Raw genomic sequence first — 26715 nt, forward strand, 5'->3', positions numbered from 1 at the left:
TGCTTTTTTGGTAGTGGGAGCGGGTTGCGATAAAGACGAGATCTCAGCCGTCCGAACGCTGTCTGTGAAAAGAGTGATCTTAGCCGTCCGTGTCACGTCTAGTGGTGCCACGCGCATGAACTTTGTTGAATACTTGAATTAGCCATCCCAGGGAATTTCCCAAGTAGGCCCTGATCTTGTCAACTCCGAGTTGCTTCAACCTTCATTTCCACGTGGCTAAAAACTTAATCATGCTTTAACAATAGAACACATGTTCCTTCAGAAGTGCAGTGTGGTATGGTTTAGAGTTATTTATCAAATTTTTTTTTTATTGGATTAATTCCTAGAATGGAAGGAGATGGGAAAAAGGGGCTCATGCAAGGACAAAGTTGAGGAGCAGGGGAAAAGAAAGTTACCCTTTTGAGAAAATAGGCTTCAAATTATGTAAAAGTAAGGGATTGTATGGTAATGCTTCCAGTACAATTACTTTATGCCATTTGTTCATTTTGGCATAGAATTAGCAAAAACACTTGTATGGTAATCTAGTCAAAAATAACCATGTTGGTTCAAGGACAATGTGCTGAATTGGGTATTTGGTACAACTTTTGTTTGTGCGTCCATTGAGTTCAAACTCTCAATTGATCGCATGTAGGATTTGAGACTCTATTTTGCCCACTCTTCATCTCTCTCTCATGATTTCTTTGCACTATACTTCCTCTCCTTTGCCTTTGATTTCTGTGCAACTTATTTGAAATTGTATTTTCGGGTTTGAGATTAACAAAGTGTTTCCTAGCTTGTTTGGATATGTATGTGTAACTAAAATGTATTTTATACTATTTTCTTGTTTTAAGTTTGGTTGTTAGCTCATAAGCAACCATGATCTTCACCAACCTAATCTCAGATTACAACCTCCATTCTACTAATCATTCAGTGGATTTTTATTTGCGGCAGCCGTTGCTGCCAGCAACGGACGCCCCAGATTTTGCTACGTGTATTAGACAGTTGTAATTAAAAGTATAGGGTTTAGTTGTAAATATAACTTCTACTTTTTTATACTAAATATTTTTTAATTTTTTAAATTTACAAAAAAGAAACCAAGGAAAACTCTGCGGCAGCTGGAGTCAATCCTTGGTTGAGGCATCTTCGTCATCTTCTTCGTCCGTCCAGGGTCCAAGGTGAAACCATCGGCTGCTTCGTGTTGCAACAAATTTACCATCAGAAGAACCAAAAGAGAGGCAACAGATGGTTATGCTAGTATGTCAATCAAGCTGTGTTCTTTTGCAGTGGGAAACCCATCATCGGAGCCACATTTTGGAGCTGGAGAGCAATTCTTCCCAAGGCAAGAACACCTGCAACTCATCTTCATTTAATGTTTGGTGGAGAACAGGCAAGGTGAGGCTCAAGTTGCCTCTCCCCCTTCTATTTTCTTAGGAAGACAACTGCATGAAGAGCAAGATGGAAGAAGAAAAGAAGTATGGGAAAGAAGAGAAATCCTCTAGCACATCTGGCAAATTGATTCATTTGGAAGACACTGTCTATTAGATCATTCCTTCAAAACTCTGGGGAGAACCACCTGTAGCTTTGGGCTTGGGTTTGGTTAGGGTTCAGATATGTTGATAAGAGGTTGGCTGTTTTCTACCACATGGAGTGGTCTGAATCATCAGGGCAAAAACATTTGAAAAAAATTCACTAGGGAGGTAAACTTATGATTGAATCAACATTAGTTTGTTGAATCTGAAGTGGGGTAAGAAAAAAAAGGATGAAAACAAGTTTGAAAAATAAAAAATTTTCATAAAATCTCAAAGTGTGGTTTTTCAGTTAACTGATGAAGTGAAAAGTTGGCAGATAAACCTCTTTAATTTAAGAAAGTTTGTTTGTTTGTTTTTTTTAAGAAGCATAGATCTTTACCACTCAATCAACACTGCATTGGCAGAAAGTTTGTTTGTTGACGTGGCATACTACAAACAAACTTTCTCACCCTATCCCTTTTCAAAGTTTCATTAAATATGTGTGATTTTGTGCATTTTTTCATACCAAATTTATATCAAAACTGTACAGCATTGTTTTTAAAAATACCGTTTTCATATCGTAGCGTACAAATTCGGTACAGTACAATTTCGGTATGAGGTTTTGAAATTTGGTACCGTACCATATCGAACTGACACCCTTAGTTGGGATATGTCGACTCAGTTGAGCTGGGTTACTGGAATAATTTTTTGTGTAATTTGTAGTCACAAGTATCGTTAATGATGGAATTTTGAATAAATAGACAGGTTATACTAGAATTTGACAACCGCAAAATACAAATAAAATTATTTATTAGATCCACCTCATTAAAGATGTCATGCATTGTATGTTTTAAATTATATGAGACTATGTTCACCAATTGATTTAAAATATAGTCAAAAAAAATGTAATATACACACAGAAGAAAAAAAAGACTTATCCCAAGTGCTATGGAACTGTCTTAAAAGATCATTTTCATTTGCATGCATTATTGAATTGACGTTTTTTCTTGTGAATCATTTTGCAGGGTAATGTATTGGCCAATGTTGTTGCACTGTATCCAATATCAAGGCTTGGCCAATAATGCAAGTGATGCTTTCTACAAACTAGGAATACAAAACCCCAAATCTAGGCCTGTGTTTTTTTTGTGGTACAAGTATAAACTAGAAATTTTATTACATGTAAAAGTTTGAAGCTAATTGGAAGCTAAGTGTAATTGGGGCTTGGGTTTGCTTAAATGCATTCAAAAAGACTATAAATTTTATTTTGATGTTTTATCGAATATTTTTCTGAGTATGAATATTTTTTTTTTATTGATTTAACATGTGTTTTTGTAGGTGAATCTTTAGCTGAAATGAAAAAACACCTAGAAAATTTTTAGGGTATGATGGTTGGATTCCATCAGGATTCATGTTGTTAATTTTCTTCTTAGCAAATAGATGGAAATCATTTTTTTTATATAGATGAATCTGTTGGTGATTTCTTTTGGTTTTATTTATAATTAAAAAAAAAAAAAAGGCCTTTGGAGTTCTGTATAGTTCTATGTATCAAATGACATAATTGTGGAAACCAAAGGGGTTGGATGTGCGCTACTAGACTTAGCTTTGCTGCTCTATGATATGTCAATGTTTTAAGGCCTCTATTTTGAGGTGCTAGTGCAATTTGCTCTTTTTTTGATCACTTAAATTTGTTTATATCATTTTGTTTGTGAGCATTTGAGAAAGAGGTGCATGTTTCGATCAATTATCTTGATTGATCCATAAATATAATATTTTAGAGTTTTAATTAGGCTTCAGTTATTGTCTGTGATCAACCTGCAAACAAGTTTTCAAATGACATTAATCCAGCAATAATCTATGAATTGGTCGGTCAAAGGTACCAATCAATGTCTATTTTATTTACAGCCAAACTCCATTATTGACTCTTCCTGTAATTGAGGCCATACCAAGACATTTATTAGGACATGGATATAGGTAAATCATGGATTCTGTACAAGGAGATATTTGTGAATTCAAACAAGAAGTTGCACCCAAAAAACAAGTCAAAGGAAAAATGAATTATTCCAATTTGTTGGCTGACAGCAAATTTATAATCAAGTGGATGAACACTTGAACATTGCTTAATCATAATTGTAAGTATTGATATCATCTTATCTAACTTGAATCAATTGAATTGGTCATAACATAAATCAATCTCTATTATAACAACACAATTTATTTAAGTAGATCCATTGTATCTACTCGTCCTAGATTCTGAAGTTTTTTTGGTGAAGATTTTCAAGTTTTAAACGACTAAACAATGATCTCGTTCTTTTTATATGCTAAATTTATATAATATCAAGATGAATATGATGAACTAAAACCATGAGTTTGAGTATTTAACCAAATAAATTGCAAGTTGGACATTGGTGACATGACAGTTTTTGTAAGCATGTAAGGAAAAAATTATTCCAAAATATTTTTTAAAGTAATTTTTGCACAAGGGAAGACGTCAGGACTGAAATAATAATTTGAGGGCGAACAGTCCAAGCATTCATACTTGACATGGGTATATCAATTATTGTCAAGAATTTAAAGAAATTATTTATATTTTTATTTGTGACCGCCAGTCTTTTGATTTCAATATTAGAGGAAGGATCGAAGAAGAACCCACCACTGTAGTTCCTTGACCATAAGAATTTTTAATTCTGTTAAAAACATCTCTGCTTTTTAAGCTTTGAATTCTTCAAATCCCTCGTCTGATTCCACTTTTTCATTTTTAGCAGGAAATTTCCCAGAAGACCGTCGGTTCAATAAATATTCTTTTAATTGCCTACTCTTATCTTTCACTATTAAAGGTAAAGTGGCCCTTCCAGTGTCAATGTAGGTCCGCCTCCGTCAACACATGAATATCCAATTTTCTTTTCCTCTATTCTAAGTTCACTTGTTCTGACTGGCCACCTACCTTTATTTTTCTGAGCTGAAACCGGATAAATATTCTTGTATGCAAGGAACTAGAAAGCATCATTAGGCAATTCTTTCTTAGCAGGAGATCTTTTGAAGGTTGTTAGTTAGTTCTATTTGAGTATTCCGTGAAGCTTGCTGGTTTTATCTGGGTTTTCAGGTAAAAGAAGAATCTTAATCTTTTTCTTTCTCTTCTTGCTGTTTGTTGGGTGGACTTTATTTGTTCATTAGTTTTAATTGATCGTGGGTTCCAATGATTTCTCTGATTAATTAGGTTTTTCTGCTAATATTTTCTTGCCCTGTTTCCTGCAGTTTGATTTAGAAGTATGAACTTCAAAAACAGTGATTTGCCTTTGGAAAACGATGTTCACTTCGATACTGTTTTGAAACCTGATGGGTCTGATAAGATGGTTATTGAAGAGTGTATAAGTTATAATAATGGGAAGCTTGAAAACAGGAAAGTTGAAACAACGGTGTCGTTCAAAGATTTAGTCTCAAGAAGTGAGGAAGCTGATTTAGCTTCTTCAAGTGACAACAAAGACGATGACTCTGTTCGGATTCAGAAACCAAAGATTTCTCTTCCTGAACCAGAACCATTTTTATTTGTTTCTCCAAGGCCCCTAAGTGAGCTTGATGCTGCTGCAGTTAATATTCAGAAAGTATATAAGAGTTACAGGACAAGAAGAAGGCTTGCAGATACTGCTGTCGTGGTGGAAGAGCTCTGGTTCGTCTTCCTTTTCTTACCAACATTACCCATTTTTTAAGATTTGTTTCTTTTCATTTGTTTGGTTTGGTTTGGTTTGGTGGGTATTAACGGATGAGTTATTGCAGGTGGCAGTCATTACATGATGCAGCTCTGAAGCGGAGTTCTGACATTGAAAGACCAGAAGCTCCTAGTTCACCGTCGGCAAGGGCCAAGACCAGAGTTGCCGAGGTATTGAAAAATAAAAATGGAAATCTTAACTTATGGTTTTGTTGTTTATATCCAGTTGGGTTCTGCGAAAATGATGGACGTGAATCATCAAAATTGTTAATCAAAGCGTGGTTGTACGGTGCAGGTGGAAATGGGTTTGTCTGAAGATGAGAACGCTCAGCAGCTAGCGCCACGATATTGGCTTGGAGCTGTAAGCGCTTACGTACTTTCTCTTCAATTATTTGTCCTTCGTTAAAAATTAAAACGTCATTGAGGCAAAACATCAAACACTCGTCGAGCATTTTCTTTTCTCCGCTACATTTGCCTTGTTATTGCTGGCTTATTGTCCGTTCACTGTGTTGACAAGTCAAACAAACTAACCTTATCTCCTACTCCTAGTGATGTCTTTGTTGTCACTCTATCACGTATAAAATTTACTCTCCCATATTTACTCTATTTATTTATTTTATTTTACTATTAATCTTTTCATTCTAAATATTTGTTTATTTTGCAGATCGATCCACGTCATCGTTATGGACCCAGTTTACTCTTGTATTATGAAGTTTGGTGCAGCAGCGAGAGTACCCAACCTTTCTTCTACTGGTATTTGTTGCATCTAATAAAAAAACAAACCTCTTTATTTTCCCCAAACCAACCAATGACTGTGCATGGAAAATGTGTTCCATGCATGGTTTTGAAGAGTTCAATTCCTTTATCTTTGAGGGCAAAAACAATACTATTTCGACGATCTGTGATTATATATTTAGAAGAAATCTACTTTGAAAGCACTCAAAGATAAACTCTTTTCTTAAATGTTCTTGGAAGAAAAATCAAAATAGTATTATTCTTTGCATTCGAGAATAGAAGATTTTGATTAAACCATGAGTTTGATTGTTGACTGAAGGCTTTTCTTTGGATAAATATGAAGGTTGGACGTGGGGGATGGGAAAAAAATAAACTTGGAAAAATGTCCAAGAGTGAAGTTACAAAAGCAATGCCTCAAGTACCTTGGACTGGTAAGTTATTGTTACTTTGAACCTTACTTATTTGTTTCTCTCTCATTCTTCTTCTTTTTCTTCTTATTTTTAATTGAATGTGGGATTTTGGATATTGCAGAAGCACAGGGAAGCTTATGAAGCGATAGTAGACGGTGGGAATCTGGTTTACGAAGAAGAGGGAACACTTGTGGACACAAATGAGTAATGATATGCTTTATGTTTTGTAGAGAAGAATTTGAAAATAGATCCGGACAATGTATCACAAATTGGTTTGTTTAATTAGAGTTTCGATTTGTTTATTGGGTTCCAATTGTCAGAAGCTTCAGTGGTGGACCTATACTTTTGTATCTCTATTAATGGTTATTTATCAGAGCTTTCTTAATTAGGTAGTTAATTTCATGGTTTAACCTTGTTAATGAAATCTTTATGTTCAAATATTCTATAAATTTTCATGTATTAAAGTTTGGCAACCACTGTGTATGGTGTCGTCATTTGTTGAAGAATGATGGAGATGGGAGGTTTCAATGTCAGTACCTATTTGAATGTGTAAAAGTTGTATCACATGCCTCTTGTTGTGCTCTTGCTTGCTTGAATCATAATTTGTTAGAATAGCAGACCAAGTTCAGATCTTGTGATGAAGAGATCACGCCAAACCCATGAGGCAAGTACCAGGATCCAATTCATCTAGTGTGCCAGGACAAACAAACAAGCTGATTTTTAAGGGTCTGAAAAATTTGAACTCAAAATGTCTACTAATAGGATGAGTGAATTTATAGCTAAGTTAGCCAGGAAAGCTTTGTCAAAATTAAATAACGATGAATCACCGACACTTCACTTTAGATGGTGGAAATTCTTTTTCAAACTACCAATTCATCCAAAGTTTAAAATCTTTTTCAGGTGACTTGTGACTGCAGGATTGTCGACGAAAGCTATAGTCTCTAAATGGACAGGAGTAGATTCAACCTGTGAATTTTGCAATAACAATAAAGAATCTTTATGGCACATTTTTTTTTATCATGCAGTTGGACGAAGAGAATTTGGTCAACAGGACCATTGGGACTGCGAACGGAATTCATAAACAATAATTCTCTCACTAACCTCTGCAATTTATTTATAGCCCGTCATGACCATGACAAAGACACTAAAACGTGGTTTTTTCCATTTTTAGTATTGCATGCTATTACATTTGGATAGAAACAAAAACTCAAACCCACTAAAGGTACTTGTTAGTATCAATAGATGGATTGGAGAATTACAACTCCACCCTCAAAATAGGACGAATAACGGGGAAAAAAAACAACAATCACCACCCTTTAAATGCTTAAACACATCAAATAATTTTGGGCACTTACCAATCCTTATGTATGCAGGCTATTTGATGAACTAGAAAGAGACAAATATTGGAGTGTGGGACTGCTGTGAGAAGGAAAGATTCAAGAACTTTTCAATGGAAGAGCTCTCAAAAGAACAACTCTTGGAAAATCAATTACAAGCTATTTGGAAAGTAACACAGTCAACACAAGTGAAGCAAATACAACTCCAACAAATTTGGTGTGATAAACACATGATGGAACATCTGATTCAGGGGAAACTAGATCAAAATCTATCCTCCTTTTCTATTTCCTATTTTGACAAATATTTTACTTATAACTACCAAACTTAAGGCCTGTAATCTAAGCAACAAATTAGCAAGACTATGGCTGTCATCACATAGGACCATCTTATGTAAAGACTATGGCTCATGGTGTAACTGCAAAACCTTTATTTAATGAAGTTTCTGTTTCTTTTCTCAAAAAAAAAAAAAAAAAAAAAAAAAACAAGAACTATGTTACAAAGAGACCCATTGAAAGAACAAATCATGCTTTGATTAGAACAATGAGTTTTTTCATATCGAAATTATACCATACCATATATCGAATTGTGCCTTTTTCCGTACCAATTTTATACCGAAACGTACTGCACTGTTTTTAAAAATACCGTTTTCATACTGTACCGTACAAATTCAGTATGGTACAATTTGGGTATGGTTACCGTACCCTATTGTACCAAATTGACACCCTTAGTTGGGATATGTTGACTCAGTTGAGCTGGGTTACTTGAATAAATCACTGAAAATAATTTTTGTGTAATTTGTAGTCACATTCATCAATGATGGAATTTTGAATAAATAGACAGGCCGGTCATACTAGAATTTGACAACCGCAAAATGTGGACAAAATTATTTATCATATCCACCCCATTAAAGATAAGTCATGCGTTGTCTGTTTTAAATTATATGAGACTATGTCCACCAATTGATTTAAACTATAGTCAAGCAAAATGTAGTATGTACAGAAAGAAAAAAAAAACTTATCTCAAGTGCTATGGAGCTGCCTTAAAATATAATTTTCATTTGCATGCATTATTGAATTGACATTTTTTCTTGTGAATCATTTTGCGGTGATGCTTTTTACAAACTGAGCAATATAAAACCCCAAATCTAAGCCTATGTTTTTGATGGTACATGTATAAACTAGAAATTTTATTACATGCAAAAGTTTGAAGCTAATCGGAAGCTAAGGGTAGTTTGGGCTCGGGTTTGCTTTAATGCATTCAAAAAGCTTAGAAATTTTATTTTGATGTTTTCATCCAGGTGTTTTTCTAAGTATGTACTATTTTGGATTGATTTTTAACATGTATTTTTGTAGGTGATTCCTTAGCAAAAATGGAAAAGTACCTAGAAAGTTTCTAGGTTATGATGGTTTGATTCAATCAGAATTCATGTTTTTAATTTTCTTCTTATCAAATAGATGAAAACCATTTCTATTTAAATAGTCTGTCAGTGATTTCTCCTTTGTTTAAGTTTAAATACTTATATTTAGCTTCTTGCTCTTTTGGTTAAAAAAAAAAAAAAAAACATGTTCTATAGTTCTCTATGTCAAATGACTTAATTGTGGAAATCAATGGGGTTGGATGTGAGTTGCTAGACTTAGCTTTGCTGCTCTATAGTGTAGTATCTTGACAACTGTAGATTAACTAATTATATTTACTTATTTTTATTATTTTATTAATAAAACAAGAAACATGTTCATTTTATACATATCATCCAAGATTTTATGCCCATTTTGCGAGAGAAAAGTGTCCATTCGTGCTCACTATACAAGATTTCAGTACCCATTATGTACCTAATTTGTCCAAATTGACACATAAGCATAAAAAGTAAATAATGTGTCAATTTGGACAAATTGATACAGAATCATTGCCACGTATAACCCCTAATTATACGCATCTCCACTACAATGATAACCATTTTTATGTCACGTACTTGATCTATTTCAATTTGTTATATTATTTTGTTTTGATTATTAAGTATTCATTTAAGTCGTTGAAGTGTTAAAACTAAACAAGTAACATATCCAACAACCTAAGCTCCGTAGAGGGTGTGGAAATGTATTTTTAATAATAAACCCAAACTTAGTATGGTTATTGATCACTTTAATTTGTTTATATCATTTTGTTAGTGAGCATTTTAGGAAGAGGTGCATGTTTTGATCGATTATCGATCCATAATTATAATGTTTTAGAGTTTTAAATAGGTTTCAGTTATTGATTGCGATCAACCTGCAAACATGCTACAAAAGATATTAATCGAGCAATGATCTATGAATTGGTTGGTCAAAATTGCCAATCAATCTCTATTTATTTATAGGCCGACTCCATTATTGATTCTACCTGTAATTGGGGTCAATACCAAAGACATCTATTAAGAAATGGATATAGGTAAACCATGGGTTCTATACGGAGATATTTGTGAATTCAAATGAGAAGTTTACAGTTTCAACTAAAAAGAAAAAAAATTCAAAGGAGAAGTGAATTATTTAAATTTGTTGGTTGACAGCCTTGTGATAGCAAATTTTAATTTTTTATTATAGAAAGAGAAAAATACATTATCTTACTAAAAACACTTTCAAACATTAGATTGGGTTCCACTAATTTTTGCTATATGATCATATGTTGTCATGATCCCCACAACTTTTTAGTTGAACATATAGTCCAATTAGGTGATTACGATTATGCATCAACTTAATTTGAGCTGATACCTCCGAAAGCTTCATTGCTTCAACGTCCATTTGAACCACTACCACCTTCCCTAGTTCACTGGATGCCTTCAATATCAGCCCATATTCAAAGCAATCAAAACGAATGCCCCTCATTTGCTCTCAAATTGCAATCGGAGGAAGTGAACCCCTATTTTTGTTTTTTGGAATTAGATCCATAACCACATGAAGAAGCAGCCTGTCCACCCACCATGATGACATCGAAAGAATCTCATTTCTATTATTCTCAGAAGCAAATATAGCTCGAAAGCCAGCTCTACCAATAATGGAGATATCAACTGCTCCTAGAGGAACCCACAGCTCCACCAACCTTTTGCAAATTTCTAAAATACGCTTAAAGTGTTCTCCAATCACCAGCCCATATAAAGTCTTGGAAGCTAGGCAACAAGCAGAGAAATTATTAGATGACCCCCCTTCTTTTCATCCCATCGTGTTTGAATACCCCTTGTAGTTCTCCCTTGAACCTAATATAAACCTAATAAATGTCTTAGGTCTACATAAATGAAGTTGATAGTAGTCAATGTAGCTGAGGTTGGTAAAAATAAAGACATCCCTGCAAAAACCCAATAGCTCTCAATGGCTTTGAAACTCATGACACCTCAAGCTGTTCCATCACATTAGTGTTTCACCATACTAGCATCCCCCATAGGCTATTTACTTAGAGGAAGAGATAAGAAACACAGGGGAGAGAAAAGAGAACAGGTTCAAGTAAAAAGGACGGGGAAGCTAGGCAATGAAAGTCATCTTTCCACTTTTGTGAAAGCAAAATTATAATCAAGTGGAAGGATGTCCCAGCTTTCTAGTTGTGCATCTCCATCATTTATTAAATGCAAGGATAATTAAGAATAGAAGGCAAACACTCAGATATTGTTTAATCATAGATTTAAGCATTGATACATTGCTCATAACATTAAGTCATTAAGCAATCTCTATTATAACAAAACAATTTATTTAAGTAGATCCGTTGTATCTACTTGTTTTAGTTCTAGACACTTGAAGTTTTTGGCGAAGACTTTCAAGCTTTACACAACTAAACAATGATCTCGTTCTTTTTGTATATTAAATTTACATATTACGAGGACAAAAACCATTAACTAAAACCATGAATTTGAGTATTTAACCAAATAAATTGCAACTTGGACATTGGTGAGCTGAGCATGACAGAGTTTTTGTAAAAACGTATGGAAAAGATTATTCCAAAATATTTTTTAAAGTAATTTTTGCACGAGGCAAGACGTCAAGACTGAAATAATAATTTGAGGGCGAACTGTCCTAAGCATTCCCACATCACACGGATATTATCAATTATTTTCATGAATTTAAACAAATTATTTATATTTTGATTTTTGACCGCCCGTCTTTTGATTTCAATATTCTTTCTCTTCTCGCCTAGAGTGTGGATAATTAGATTAGATGAAGGTTCGAAGAAGAACCCACCACTGTAGTTCCTTGACCATAAGAATTTTGAATTCTTCAAATCCCTCGTCTGATCCCACCTTTCCATTTCTAGCAGGAAATTTACTGGAAGACCGTCGGTTCAACATTTAAGTATTATTTTGAATGCTTACTCTTATCTTTCTCTGTTAAACGTATTTGAAGGTCCACACGTCCAGTGGAATATCCAATTTTCTTTTACGCTCTTCTAACTTCGCTTTCTGAGCTTTGACTGGCCATCTACCTTTATTTTTCTAAATCGAAACCGTATAAATATTCTTATGGACAAGCAACTAGAAACCATCATTAGGAAATTATTTCTTAGCAGGAGATCTTGTGAAGGTTGTTAGTGAGTTCTATTTGAATATTCCGTGAAGCTTGTTGGTTTTAATTATCTGGGTTTTCAGGTAAAAGAAGAATCTTGATCTTCTTCTTCTTTTTTTCTCTTGCTTAATTTGTTCATTAGTTTTAATTGATCGTAAGTTCCAATGATTTCTCTATTAATTGGGTTTTTCTGCTAATACTTACTTGCCCCGTTTCCTGCAGTTTGATTTACAAGTATGATCTTCAAAAACAGGGAGTTGCGTTTGGAAAACGATGTTCAGAAAATTACAATCAGGCCGATAAACTTCGACGGGAACGAGAGGAAGATGATCATGAGAACAGTTTCCTTCAAGAGAGGAGATTTAGATACTGTTTTGAAACCTGATGGGTCTGATAAGATGGTTATTGAAGAGTCTATAAGTTATAATAATGGGAAGCTTGAAAACAGGAAACTTGAAACAATGGTGTCGTTCAAAGATTTAGTCTCAAGAAGTGAGGAAGCTAAATTAGCTTCTTCAGGGAATAACAAAGAAGATGACTCTGTTCGGATTCAGAAACCAAAGATTTCTCTTCCTGGACCAGAACCATTTTTATTTGTTTCTCCAAGGCCCGTAAGTGAGCTTGATGCTGCTGCAGTTAAGCTTCAGAAAGTATATAAGAGTTACAGGACAAGAAGAAATCTTGCAGATTGTGCTGTCTTGGTGGAAGAGCTCTGGTTCGTTTTCCTTTTCTTACCAATACTTGCCCCTTCTTTTTAAATTTTTTTTGTTTCCTTTGATTTGTTTGGTTAGGTGGGTATTAACGGATGAGTTATTGCAGGTGGAAGGCATTAGATTTTGCAGCTCTAAAGCGGAGTTCTGTGTCGTTCTTTGACATTGAAAAACCAGAAACTGCTAGTTCACGGTGGGCAAGGGCCAAGACCAGAGTTGCCAAGGTATTGAAAAACAAAAATGGAAATCTTAACTTGTGGTTTTGTTGTTGTTTATATCCAGTTGGGTTCTGCGAAAATGATGGATGCGAATCATCTGGTTGTTAATCAAAGTGTGTTGTACGGTGCAGGTGGGAAAAGGTTTATCTAAAGATGAGAAAGCTCAGAAGCTAGCGCTACAACATTGGCTTGAAGCTGTAAGCGCTTACGTACCTTCTCTTCAATTATTTGTCTTATCGTTAAACTTTAAAACCTCTTTAAGGCAATACATCAAACACTTGTCGGGTCATTTCCTTTCCCCGCTACATTTGCTGGCTTATTGTCCATTCACTCAATTGACAAGTCAAACAAACTAACCTTATCTCCTACTCCTAGTGATGTCTTTGTTGTCACTTTATCACGTATAAAACTTGCTCTCCTAAATTGACTTTATTTATTTATTTTGTTTTGCTATGAATATATTCATCCTAAATATTTGTTTATTTTGCAGATCGATCCACGTCATCGTTATGGACACAATTTACACTTGTATTATGACGTTTGGTTCAACAGCGAGAGTTCCCAACCTTTCTTCTACTGGTATATTTGCTACATCTAATAAGAAAACTCTTTAATTATTTTCCCATCAACCAATAACTGTGCATGGAAAATGTGTTCCATGGTTTTGAATATTCTAATTCCTTTTATCTTTAAAAAATAATTTTATTTTGACGTCGTGTCATCTTTAAATATAAATCTACTTTGTTAGCGTTTAAAGATAAACTCTTTTCTTAAATGTTCTTACAAAGAAAATCAAAATAGTACTATTCTTTGCGTTCAAGAATAGAGAATTTGAATACTTCTATTTTTAAAAGATTATATGAATTGCATGTCAACGTTCAAAAGATTAAACCATGAGTTTGATTGTTGACTAAAGCTGGCTTTTCTTTGGATATATATGAAGGTTGGATATAGGGAATGGGAAAGAAATAAACTTAGAAAAATGTCCAAGAGGGAGACTACAAAAGCAATGCATCAAGTACCTTGGACCAGTAAGTTATTGTGACTTTGAACCTACTTATTTCTTTCCTTTTCATTCTTCTTATTATTATTTTTTAACTGAATGTGGGATTTTTGAAATTACAGAAAGAGAGAGAAGCTTATGAAGTGATAGTAGAGGATGGGAAGCTGGTTTACAAAACAGAGGGAACACTTGTGGACACAAATGAGCAGTGCAAGTGGATATTTGTGTTGAGTACTACAAGGTCATTGTATGTTGGCCAGAAAAAGAAAGGTGTCTTCCAACATTCCAGCTTTCTATCTGGAGCTGCTACCACAGCCGCTGGAAGAATGGTAGCACACAATGGCATTCTTGAGGTAATTAACTTCTTCCTATAACGATTGGACGATACATATTCATATTGGACATAATAACACAGATCCTCTGCGTTCGGGAATGGCGGTTCTCCATGCATTCGGCCGTTGGATGTCATTCCCGTGGTACCCAGTAACCAACCCAGGTACCACAGGCAGCGCATCCAGTGGATGAATGCCCTACTCGGACGTAGATGATTTAAAATCACCTGATTAATATAATACTCGATACCACAACCCATGAACCCAACTCAATTATTCATTTTCTTTTGACTCCTTTTAACATTTTTCCTACATGCATGCAGGCTATATGGCCATACAGTGGGCACTATCACCCAACGGAGGAGAACTTCAAGGAATTCATCTCCTTCCTCCAAGAGCATGAAGTAGATCTCACCAATGTCAAGGTATTACAATTTAACTGTTACATATATTTCTCTTCTTCTCATTAGGGTTTCCTCACGAGTCCAAAATGGACACCGTACGTAACTTTGCATCATAATTATGCATGGAAAAAATTGAAGTCAGGGTTAATTGAGAATTCCAAGGTGTTGACTTTTTGGTTTTTGACTTTGTTTGATGACAGAGATACGCAATAGATGACGATTGCCCATCGTCTGTACTTGGAACAGATGAGGAAGTTACATCAGAGTCAACGAAATCAACGGATGAAATTGAGTCTACCATCCAAGATACTGCCAAGGTTGCTGATGAAGAAGAGGAAGAAACGAAGGGTGGAGATGCAAGGGCCAGCGAAGTGGAAGGTGGAGTAGAAGTAGAGGAAACAAAGGTGTTCGACATGAGTAAGCGTTTGTCATGCAAATGGAGCACTGGAACCGGGCCACGTATCGGGTGTGTCAGAGATTACCCGGCAGAGCTTCAATTTAGGGCACTGGAGCAAGTCAACCTTTCACCAAGGGTTACGCCAAGTCCAGTTAGGGGATGGGGCCCCATTCCTTCCCCAAGGCCCAGCCCAAAGGTCCGGCTATCACCAAGACTGGCCTACATGGGTCTCCCCAGCCCATCTCGCCCTCATACATTTGGACCCATTCCTTCTCCAAGGCCCAGCCCAAAGGTTGCTGGTTAATGCTAAATATTGGATCATCTGGTTGGGTGTCAAGGGCCCATCTCATGCACTGACACTTCACTCATGAGAGATAAGAGATCATCTTTATTTTTTTATTCTTTTAGGCCTTTAATGTGGATAACAAAACAAAGAGCAAGGATAAGATGGGCTAACCCAACATGGGCTTAACAATTCGCCCTGCTAATGTTCCATTTCACTTGAATTTTTTTTGGTTCTTTTTAGTGGGCTTTAAACCCATTCTTTCAGTCTTTGTGAAGTAACTATTGTTTTGTAAATCTTGCTATTCTTTTTCTAATATAATGGCAATAAAGTCTCAAGAAGAAAATTTTCTTTTTCAATTTCCTTTTTGTAAAATAATTTATCTTTTCCAATTACTTTTTTGAGTAGTTAATATTATGGAAGTCAAGAACAAGATTGTATACAATTTCTCTTCTATTCTAAAGAATAAATTGATAGATCGAGTTTGATGATCCTTGATATAAGATCCTTTCTTTCAAGAAAGATAAAAATGTTATTATTAGTAAATAACGCCTTGTTAATAAGTACCAAATAACTCATAGAGTTCATGAGTTCAAACTTTCCTCGGGTCCAACCGTTCATGGTGTCCGTCTGTCCGGCCATGGGCTCAATTGTGCAATACAAGAATTCTAAGGCCATCTTCATTTTTTTTTGTTGAAATCATTGGCTTAACCCTAAGGGGTGATTTAGTTAGTAAAAATTAACTATTTTAAGTTGGAGATTAGAGTTCAAATCTCTTGGATGTCAAGAGTAAAACTCCACCGTATATTATGTAGTACCTTATTGACTTTATTTGAAAGGTATGAACAGTTGTAAATTCTACTTAAAAATTAACCACTATGACTAAGCTACCAACGACGCAATTATTATTTTAAAAATTGCAACAAGAAAGGTAAATTTTCTTTTGTCACATTCCATATTTTATAGTAAAAGAGAATCTCTTCATCCACTAGATGCTATTGCAATGAGTTGGTGAACTTAATTATGATGTTGGTGACTGATTAGACAAGTATAGGGCATACCCATATGGGCTATAAGGTACAACGTGCAACGTACGGCTACGGATTCCTTTGGTAAAAGCTAGAAGGCCAAAATGTATAGTGGTACGTTTGGCACATTGCGACTAAAATTTCTTCTCTGGTTCAGTGCATGGAGTTTGTGGACAGGAACCCTGCAGCTGTCCATAAAATTACTGAGTCAAAAAGTTTCATGTCTTGGGGCAAGATTGAATAATGGCTTCAGCCTTCATGACAAGGGAAGCAACCGTGGAAGCACTTGTTTCCAGTTTAAGGGACGACAATAATTAATTTCTGATCAGACTGAGGTGCTCTTACTGCATTAGTCGTTCCGGGAGTCCCTGGTGAACTTGGCTTTTGAAGCTTTGAGAAGCGTGTGCATCGTCTCCTCCCATCAGGAGCACACTGTGCTCTTGTGATGGCATTACAACCAAGGTCCAACCTGTCGGACTGTGTTGCCGTCTTGGTTGCTGGCGACACCATTGACAAGAAATTTTGCCGACATGTTGACAACTTTTGACAAGGTATTGATGAAAATTTTACTCTTGATTTTCGTGGTGGGGGTAAGGGTGGGAGGAGTATTTAAGGTCGTTTTGATTTGATTTTTGTTGTGTAGCCTAATTTGAGGCCAATAAGCACATTGAGAGAATTATTTTGGTCTAAAACATCATTTAATCTAAGGTTTCTGATTGACTCATGTCCAGCCATGTGAGGAAAAAATTGAAGTTTGGAAAACTCATATAAATACTAATGTAAACGTGTAAAAAGAACACAAATACACAACTAGTGAAGAGAAATACTAAAGTCTACAATTCATTATACAATTATGTTGAGTATGACTCATGCTTTATATTCTGTTGCCGACAAACGCGAGGGTCCAGGGATGCTGCTGCCCGGCGAGGGTGTGGGGGCAGCGCCTCCGGAACTTGTAGAGTTGCTATGTCACTTTGGCAAAAATCGAATGAAAAATAGGTGAAAAACCGTATGAAATTCCGTTAAATATGGTGCATATTGCCAAAAAAATCGACTTTTCACTATGTATCTCCAATTTTATGGTGAAATATGTGTCGCATCGCCCCAGCGACACAACAATGTATAGCCAACACTTTGTACTATGGTTACAACCACAATTATGTTGGACCTACAAATAAAAAATAATAAAACATTTAAAAAATAAATAAATCTTATCACCTTAATCCGATGGGTCCCTTGTAATTCATGGTCAACAGCTATTGAGAGAGTACAGAGTGCTCTTCTTTTAGGAAGACAATGTGGACTCCGTTGACACGAGTTGTGTTTGGTGCAACGACACCACACAACTTACAATAAAGATCTCGACCATATGCTGCAATGTTGTACATCAATTATGCAATACCAAACAAGATCCCTTTGCAATGTTGTACATCAATTATGCAATACCAAACAAGATCCCTTTGTCACTGCACATCATCAAAATGGCATCTAGTGGTTAACTAACCAAAGAAACAAAAAGTGTTTTGGATGATTCTAACTGTTTTATAGTTGTTGTTGGTATTCTTTTTTGCATCTCTAGCATAATGATGGAAACATGATGGAGAGAGATAATTGATGAGAAAGAATATTTGACATTAGATTCTTTCACAAGAGCAGGGTGAGTAAAGTTAGCTTGTCAGGAAAGAATATTTGACATTTGAAGATTTCACAAGAGCAGAGCAAGTAAAGTTAGCTCGTCTCTTGAACTCTTTCTGGTTTAGGAAGAGCAAATTCTCATCACTCATATATGCGATTCTATTGACCACCTGCAATAAAGAAACAAAGTTGGATTGGCTAACAGTGTATATTAGGAGTAAGATTTACTAGATTATAAGGAGGAAAAACAAGAAGAAAGAAAAAAAAACAGAGAGTAAGATTTGATTTTCTAGAAAAAACTAAGAAGAAAAAGTCATAACTTCTATATGGTGAATAAAAAACACAATCTGACATAATTTAAATTGCAGCTCTTTCTTTGTCCATTATGCACGTGAGAAGATGGGGTACCTGGGATTATAAGTCAACATGATTTTGTCTATGGACGGGACAAAGGGTCGTGATCCCGCGAGGACGAGCTAAGTCCAAAAAAAAGAAGGGGTTTATCACCATTGCACAATTAATGTGAATTTTGAAATGTGGAGCAGTTCGAATCTTTCTCTTTTCTGTTTTCTTAAGCTAAAGCCTTCATCAATCAAATCCAATTCAAACAAGATGAGAATCTTTTGAATTAGGCTCTAGGGAGCCCTACCCCTGATAATGTTGCCAATTTAAGGGTCACCTAAGGAAGTGTCTTATAGTAAAAATAGATATGAGCCCTATAAACCATACCCATGGGATGCATGGTAAAAAGGGTCCCACAGTTCTAATGAAAGGAAGAGATTCCACATATTGCCAGTGGTCCAAAAATTTAACTCATCTATTTGAAACCCACATGTATGGTGGTCCGTGGACAATAGGAAACTAGAAATTAAGAACCATGTGAGACGGTACTTGAGTGTTGTGGAAAACTTAGCAATTTCCTTTACAAAGCAATTTGGTCTAGCATTATGGCATCCATTGTACATAAAATCTTATCCATGCATTCAATTTTATTTAATGTGAAAAAGTTAAAATCATAATTAATGTTATGAGTTATGATTGATGAAGATAAAAAGAGAGACAGAGAAAATGGAATCGGATTCCTTCTCGATTATTTTCTTTGTCTTCTACTATTTTTTATGTTAATGATAATTTTGTTTTCTGTCGTACAAAAAGGCATGTCCTCTTTGTACCGTATAATAATGTCAATTTTCATTTAAAAATTCTTTCACCTGTATGTACCATAAGGCTTATGAGTTTGATGGAATTTTACATTTTTACTCTAACAATGTTTGATTGTCCCAAAAGTAATGTATTTTTGTTTTGGGAAATATATCCCGTGCAAATATTCATGTAATTCTAGATAGACAATAATGTCAATTTAATTACATTTAATGTAATTCATACCCATTTTCAGTAAGTGCTGAAATTTCATATCAGCATGATGGCCAGATGACCCCCCCAAAAAAAAAAAAAAAAAAAAGTGCTTCTGTTAAAATTAAAAAAAAAATTGGGAGAGGAGGGCATCTAGGTAGGGAGCTCCACCCCGGTAATTTTGCCAATTTCAGTGCTGGCTAAAGAAGTGTTCCATGGTAAGAGTAGATATGAGCCCTATGGACCATTCCCATGGGATGCACAGTAAAGGAGGGCCATAGTTCTAATAAAACGAAGAGGTTCTATGTATTGTCAGTGGTCCAAAAAACTAGACTCATCTATTTGAAACCCACATGTATGGTGGTCCGTGGATAAGAGGAGACTAGAAATAAGTCAATAACCATGTGAGATATGCTTCGGCGTTATGGGAAACTTTGTCCTTATTTGGAAAACTTAGCGAGATAATGCAAATATATAGGTCTAGCCTTCTTACGCATGCATTCAATTTTATCTACTGTGAGAAAGAAAAAACCACAATTGTCATGAATTAATGATTGACGAAGATAAAAAGAGAGACAGAGAAAATGGAATCGGATTCCTTCTCGATTATTTACTTTAATTTGTCTTGTTCTACCATTTATGTCCATGACAATTTGCACTCTTTGTACAAAAAGGCATGACAATGCTTGATTGTCCTAAAAGTAATGTATTTTTGTTTTGGAAAATATATCTGTGCAAATACAACAAATAGGTAGATAAATTTTCATGTCATTATAGATAGAAATTAATGTCAATTTGATTACGTTTAATGTAATTCATGCCCAAGAAAGATTGTTTATAAACAATATTGTTTCTTTCTTATTTTTTATTGAAGGAACTAGAAGAGCTAGGGGTAGACCTAAGATAACCTTAGGAGAAGTGGTGAGAAAGGATATGTATAGCTTAGGCCTTGTATCTAGTATGGCCTTGAACAGAATCGATTGGAGGGCAAGAATCCATGTAGCCGACCCCATTTAGTTGGGAAAAGGCTTATTGTTGTTGTTGTTGATTCTATATTTCTACCCAAGAGTAAAATAGGGTTGGATTAGGTTAACCTTGAGTGCCCTAATTTAACCATAACATTAACCATTTAACCCTAAATTCATTTTTAGCTTGCCCCGAGCTCTTTAGTCCTTCAACTATTATAAAAATGAAGAACATGGCTAAATCTAGCTCACCATGAACACTGCCAAGCCCCTGCCACGCCGGCTGTGAGATCTTGAGCTTGGGCTGGGTTCTCCAAAATCAAGCCTAGCTCGGCCTGGTTGCACCCTAGCTCAAACAGCTTGACAGTGATTTAACATAATTTTTTTTTTTTAAAACTCATACATATGTATATATTCTCTACTTTTAATTCCTATATACATGCTACAAACAGCTTGACTGTGACTTAACAGGTTAAAAAGAAAAAGAAAAAAGATAAGATAAGATATTTTAGTGTGACTACCAGTATGCTAGATCCTGTTGCCATGTACTAGCATGAAATCCAAACCTCCCTAGGGTTTGTGATGAACATGGAGACAGAATAATAATGTCACTAAGATTTAAATTTGGTTGTTTGTATGTCAATTGCCTCTAAGATTTGTTTTCCATTAAAAAAAAAATTATGTGTATTTTGACCAGCCCTTGTAGGGTTGGGAGGATAGAGGATTGTGTTTCTTTCGCTCCTTTTACAGTCTTAGGAGAAGGTTCCACTTGTAATGTGCTTTATTAATACTCATAGGTAGATCCTCTTAAATATGTGATGAATGAGTGTAAGGGGAGCACCATCCTATAACCCTTTGATAAAGGATTGAGAATATTTTGAACAATAAGTATCAAGCACCGCTCCTAATAAAATTGACCCTGCAAATGTTTGTTCGCCTCAAATTTTGAAGACCGTATGAATAATGCTATGTTTTGACTATGCCAACATTAATTCAACTTCTTATGTTAATTGCTTAGAACCTAACAATACAAACTTATTTTCTATTATTTAACTTATCAATGCAAGCACCGAAAAGAATAGAACGACAACAACAACACAAGTCTTACCTTGATTCATAAATTCCCCAGTCTCACTTCTCTTTCTCCTTCTCACTGTGTGTAGCATCTCTGTGTGTGTGTGACGTGCCCAAAAATTGTATCACTCTTAAATGCTTGCTTGCAAAACAAGGTTAGATATGGGCCGACTCAACAATCAGAAAGCCACCTCCGAAGGTTAAATTAGTAATGGATCACCACAGAGCTCTGGCTAGTTGCAGAGCTTAACTGAATAATAATAATGGAGGGAAACGATTTAGATACCCCTGATTCGTGTGATACTTTAGTTTATATAGAATTCACCTCTTATTTTTGATCGTTGGATTCGTTCATGATTCTTCTTGGTAGTCGTTCGACCATAGGGTTTCCCCCCCTTCTTCATGAGTTGGTTGCAGTTTTCATGTATGCCACGATCGTGTATCCCGAATTTAATGGGAGCACATTTACGTTATTCCTTTGTTCAACTCTTGAACTAGTACCAATCGGGCTGACGGGTCCAACTGTGGTTAAACATGGTTCATTGTTATTTTATCCTTATCAGTGTCATAAATTAAAAGTGTTGTATTATGGTGATGAATGCAACGGCATAGCTAATTAAGTGCAATCCTAGGAGTCAAATCAACTCTTGAATGCAAGCGGGTATGGTTCAGGATAGACGTCAAGGGTGTTGCTGGTCTTTTTGACATTATTGAATGTATTTGACAATTTCTGCAACAACACACGTATTCTATTGCATCTTCTTGTATTTTTGGTCAATATATCTTGAGCCTGAGTATCTTGTGCGCCAATACTCGTCCACCCATATGAGCTCCATAGATACCCTCGTGCACTTCTGCTAATGCACTTTTTGATCCTTCGGGCCCCAAACACCTGAGCAATGGTTCAAAATTAGATCTTCACGAGCATATCATCTACGTATGCCTCTATATTTCAATCAAGTCTTTGAAAATTTTATTCACGGCCCTCTGGTATGCTGCTTCAACATTCTTTAACCCTAATGACATGACCTAATAGTAAAAGCTTTCTTGGTCAGTTATGAATGCAGTGAATTTCTCATCTTCCTTGTTCATTAGAATTTGATTGTACCCCGAGTATGCATCCATGAAACTCAAGGTCTCATAACCAGCTGTTGCATTGATAAGGAGATCCATTCGGAGCAAAAGATAGCAATCCTTCGAACATGCTTTTTTTTTTAACTCTATGTAGTCAGTACACATTCGCCACTTCCCGTTTGCTTTTTTAATCATCACAACATTGGCTAACCAAGTTGGACATTTGATTGGTTCAATTAATCCTGAACCCTTTAGCTTTTCTACTTCAGTTCTTGTTGCCTCATGCTTTTTGATCAAGAAGTTCCTTCTCGTTTGAATGACTGGCTTGGCCTTGGGTTCGATCCATAATTTGTGCTCTACAACACTTCAGTCTATTCTTGGCATGTCTACTGCTGACCATGCAAATACATCTATATTTTTGCGAAGGAACTTTTTCAATTCTTCCTTAAATTTTGCAGATTGCTCTAACCCAATGAAGGTTGCTTTCTCCTCTTTGGAAGGGTCCAATTATATCCAGTTTTTCCACAGGTTTGGGTCTTTGCATGATCTCCTCGTCTTCTCGATCTAGCTTTGTCTTTCAAATAAGAAATATAACATTGTCTGGAAGGATTTTTTTTTATCGAAGTTACCTCTCTGACGCCATTGCTTGTCGGGAATTCGTTGTTCATATGCTTGGTTGACACACTGCTCCTAGCTTAGTGATGGCTCCCAAGTATGATGTTGTACTCAAGGAGTTCTCTAACAGCCAATAAATTTACCTGAACAATTATCTCCTTTGAAAAAGTTCCAACTATCAAATCTAGTTGCATCGATCCCTTAGCTACAATTGATGACCCAACAAATCCATATAAATGAGTTGAAGTTGGTCTCATTAAATCTTCTTCCATCTTCAATTTTTTATATGCCTCATAAGACGAGATCTACTGATGATCCTATGTCAACCAGCAACCCCCGGTGTACTTCTCGATTGCCAATCTCTACTTTTATCACTATCACACCGTCATGCGGAGCACACACACCTTCTCATCTTCCTCACTGAACACGATGGTCTCTTCGGGGATCGACCTCTTTCTTTTCTTCACAGCCTCTCCCGATCCTACAAACTTTGATTTTGCCTTCAGTCTTCTAAGGGACTCGGGTTTTGATCCTCCAAATATTGTGAGGATTGGAGATTGGCCAGACCTTGCTATCTCCTTTCCTTTCTTAGAGTTGGAAGACTCAAGCCAATGGTCTCTGTTTCCCGATTGTTCTCTTCTTTTTTTCTCCAGTTGTTCCTCTTTCTCGATCGTCTTCTCGATGCTTTATATAATTTTCCAAATGCCCTTGGGATATTAGCCTTTCAATATCCCCCTTCAAGTGCCTACACTCATTAGTGTAATGTCCATAATCCCTATGGAAACGACAATACTTGTTCATGTTTCTTTCTTTAGGCTTGGATTCCATTTTGGGTGGCCATCTTAAGATATCTTGATCCTTAATTTGCATAAGAATCTTTGAGCGTTAGGCATTCAATGGATTTTACTCAGCATGGTCGAGTGAGCGTTGTCTCCAACTCGATTGTCCCTTGTTTCCATGATCATTGTTTGGTGCTTTTGAACCTTGGCCTTTTTTTTTTGAAGCTTTTTGCTTCCTTGTTTGTTGCTTTCCCCTCACCTTGCCGAGCGTCAAGGGTTTCTATTACTTCTTCTTGATTTTGGCATCTTTGAACAAGCTCAGTATACGTGGTCATTAGCCCTACAACAACAACTCTAGAAGTCATCTGTTAGAAAGACCTGTAAAGTGTGTTGTTTTGGCCACTTGCTCATCAAGGTTCTTGATCTCCATAGTTTCTTTATTGAATCTTTGCTTGCTTGACGGTGAACAGAGTCTCTTCAATTTCCTTAGTCTGTTTCGCACTTTGAAACCAACCGATAAACTTTTGAGCAAGCTCATTAAAGTCAGCTAGCTTTCCCAAGGGTAGGTTCGAAATTCACTTATGAGTTGCTCCTGTTAATGATGACCCGAACACTCTGCACAAGATCTCGTTCGAGTTGCCAGCAATTGCCATTGTTCGTTGGTAATAACTCATATGGGCCACTGGGTCTCCACATCCATTGAACAAAGAGGAGGTCGGGTGTCTGAAATTATGGGGAAATTCATATTGGCTATGGCATCAACAAAGGGAGTTTTTTTGATAATTGAATGTATATCATCTGATTTCTTTCCCTTCATGAGCTGCCCCAATTGCTGGTTTATATCTGCCAACTTCCGATCAATTTGAACTACCCTTGTGTTCGGGGTCTGAACGCTACCTCTATTTGATCGCTTAGATGTTGTTGAGTGCGTTCGTACTCCTCTCTCGATCCTGGTCGATTCCTCGTTGGGCTTTCCCTGCTATCAATCTTGCACTCGGGGTTGTTTCTCCTTAGTAACTCTCCCGTCCGTCTCACACCCAGACGTTCTCCTCCTTTTGGCAACCTTAAGTTTCTTTCTAATGGCTAATGGAAGTTTTGGCCTTCGGTTAGGATCCTTTCCCTTTGCAGAGAATGTCCCCTTACTGGGGAATTCCTCCTTTTAGTCCTTTGGGCTTGCCTTCTCACTTCCTCACAATCATGGAGATTCGGGTTCCTTGGGACTCCCAGAATGGCTGGCCATCGTTCGGAGCATGTTCTGCATTTCAAGAAACTAAATCTGGACTTGGTTCATCTGTTGTTGACTTTGATTCATTTGCTCCTGGATGACCGGAATCATCTGGATCTCTTTGTTTGGATCGTTTAGATGGGTTCCTCTAGCCACTTCCTCCTCTTCATGCTATTCACCCTCATGAACACAATTCTTCTCTGGGGGAGCAAGATTTCCATCCAATGGAGGTTGAAAATTCTGATTTTGATGCCTATGAATCGTAGATCTAGTGTCTACCATGGCTTTTTTAAGCGTTTCTACAGACAACACCAAATGATGTGTCCAATTGTATCACTCCTTAAGGCTTGCTTGCAAAACAAGGTTAGATGTGGGTTGACTCAGTGGTCACGAAACCACCTCCAAAGGTTAAATTAGTAATGGATCACCACAGAGCTCTGGCTAGTTGCAAAACTTAATTGAATAACAATAATGAAGGGAAACGATCCAGATACCCTTGATTTGTGTGATACTTTAGTTTATATAGAATTGATTACCTCTTATTCTCGATTGTTGGATTCGTTCATGATCCTTCGTGGTAGCCATCCAATCGTAAGGTTCCCCCCCCCTCTCTTTATGAGTTGGTTGTAGTTTCTATGTATGGCACGATCGTGTATCCCGGATTTAATGGGAGCAGGTTTAAGTTATTCCTTGGTTCAACTCTTGAACTAGTACCAATCGGGCTCACAGGTCCAACTGTGGTTAAACTTGGTTCATTGTTACTTTATCCTTATTAGTGTCATAAATTAAAAGTGTTGTATATATTATGGTGATGAATGCGACAGCATAGCTAAGTGCAATCTAGGAGTCAAATCAATTATCTTTTTTACCACTTACACAGGAATGAGGAATTAATATTTATGTACACAGGAATGAGGAATTAATATTTATGGAAAGGAAAACGCCAGATGCGTTCTGCAGATCTGGGCTCAAATCTGTTCCTGTGGTTTCTATTGTATATCTCTCTCTTATAATTCTCGCAGTATGTTTTAACAGATTCTCTGCACAGTGCAGAGGTACCATGTGTTGTACTAGAGAGAATCTTGGAAGGACAAGTTGGTGTTAGACTTGGCAACAGATTTGGGTCCATTGCTTTTGACATTAGAGAGGGAAGCTTGTTTTAGATATGTCCTTGTTGCCTCTACGGTTCAAGAAACTAAAGAGTTCATAATTTGTAAAACACCACCTTAGTTATAGATCAATCATAAACCAGTCACATATGAATCTTTTGTATTTGGGACTCATTAATTTTTCCTATTATTACTAAATATGATCCAGGGATTACCATGCTGGTTGCACGCGTTTCATGCTTCCATTAGTATGTCCAAAACCCAAGGACTCTTTATAAGCCCGTTAAAGGGCAAGGATCTTCTGATAGAGCCTTCACA

The 26715-nt window shown here is 36.3% G+C and overlaps 2 protein-coding genes across 2 annotated transcripts; both read left to right on the forward strand.

The window, feature by feature from the left end:
* The first annotated feature begins 4362 nt into the window (after window positions 1–4362).
* LOC149021584 (IQ domain-containing protein IQM1-like) lies at window positions 4363–6733 on the forward strand. The gene is made up of 7 exons (XM_089149818.1): window positions 4363–4587; window positions 4740–5151; window positions 5259–5361; window positions 5486–5551; window positions 5855–5943; window positions 6269–6356; window positions 6457–6733. The coding sequence occupies exons 2-7, from the start codon at window positions 4754–4756 to the stop codon at window positions 6541–6543; spliced, it is 831 nt and encodes a 276-aa protein (XP_089005944.1). The 5' UTR covers window positions 4363–4587; window positions 4740–4753; the 3' UTR covers window positions 6544–6733.
* Window positions 6734–12150: 5417 nt separating this feature from the next.
* Window positions 12151–15899, forward strand: LOC149021585 (IQ domain-containing protein IQM1-like). The gene is made up of 9 exons (XM_089149817.1): window positions 12151–12276; window positions 12416–12908; window positions 13013–13127; window positions 13253–13318; window positions 13612–13700; window positions 14065–14152; window positions 14247–14477; window positions 14780–14881; window positions 15061–15899. The coding sequence occupies exons 2-9, from the start codon at window positions 12430–12432 to the stop codon at window positions 15559–15561; spliced, it is 1671 nt and encodes a 556-aa protein (XP_089005943.1). The 5' UTR covers window positions 12151–12276; window positions 12416–12429; the 3' UTR covers window positions 15562–15899.
* The last annotated feature ends 10816 nt before the right edge of the window (window positions 15900–26715 follow it).

Source organism: Hakea prostrata, chromosome 3, assembly GCF_041222555.1.
Source record: "Hakea prostrata isolate BN-2017 chromosome 3, UWA_Hpros_2, whole genome shotgun sequence".
NCBI classification, from domain to species: domain Eukaryota; kingdom Viridiplantae; phylum Streptophyta; class Magnoliopsida; order Proteales; family Proteaceae; genus Hakea; species Hakea prostrata.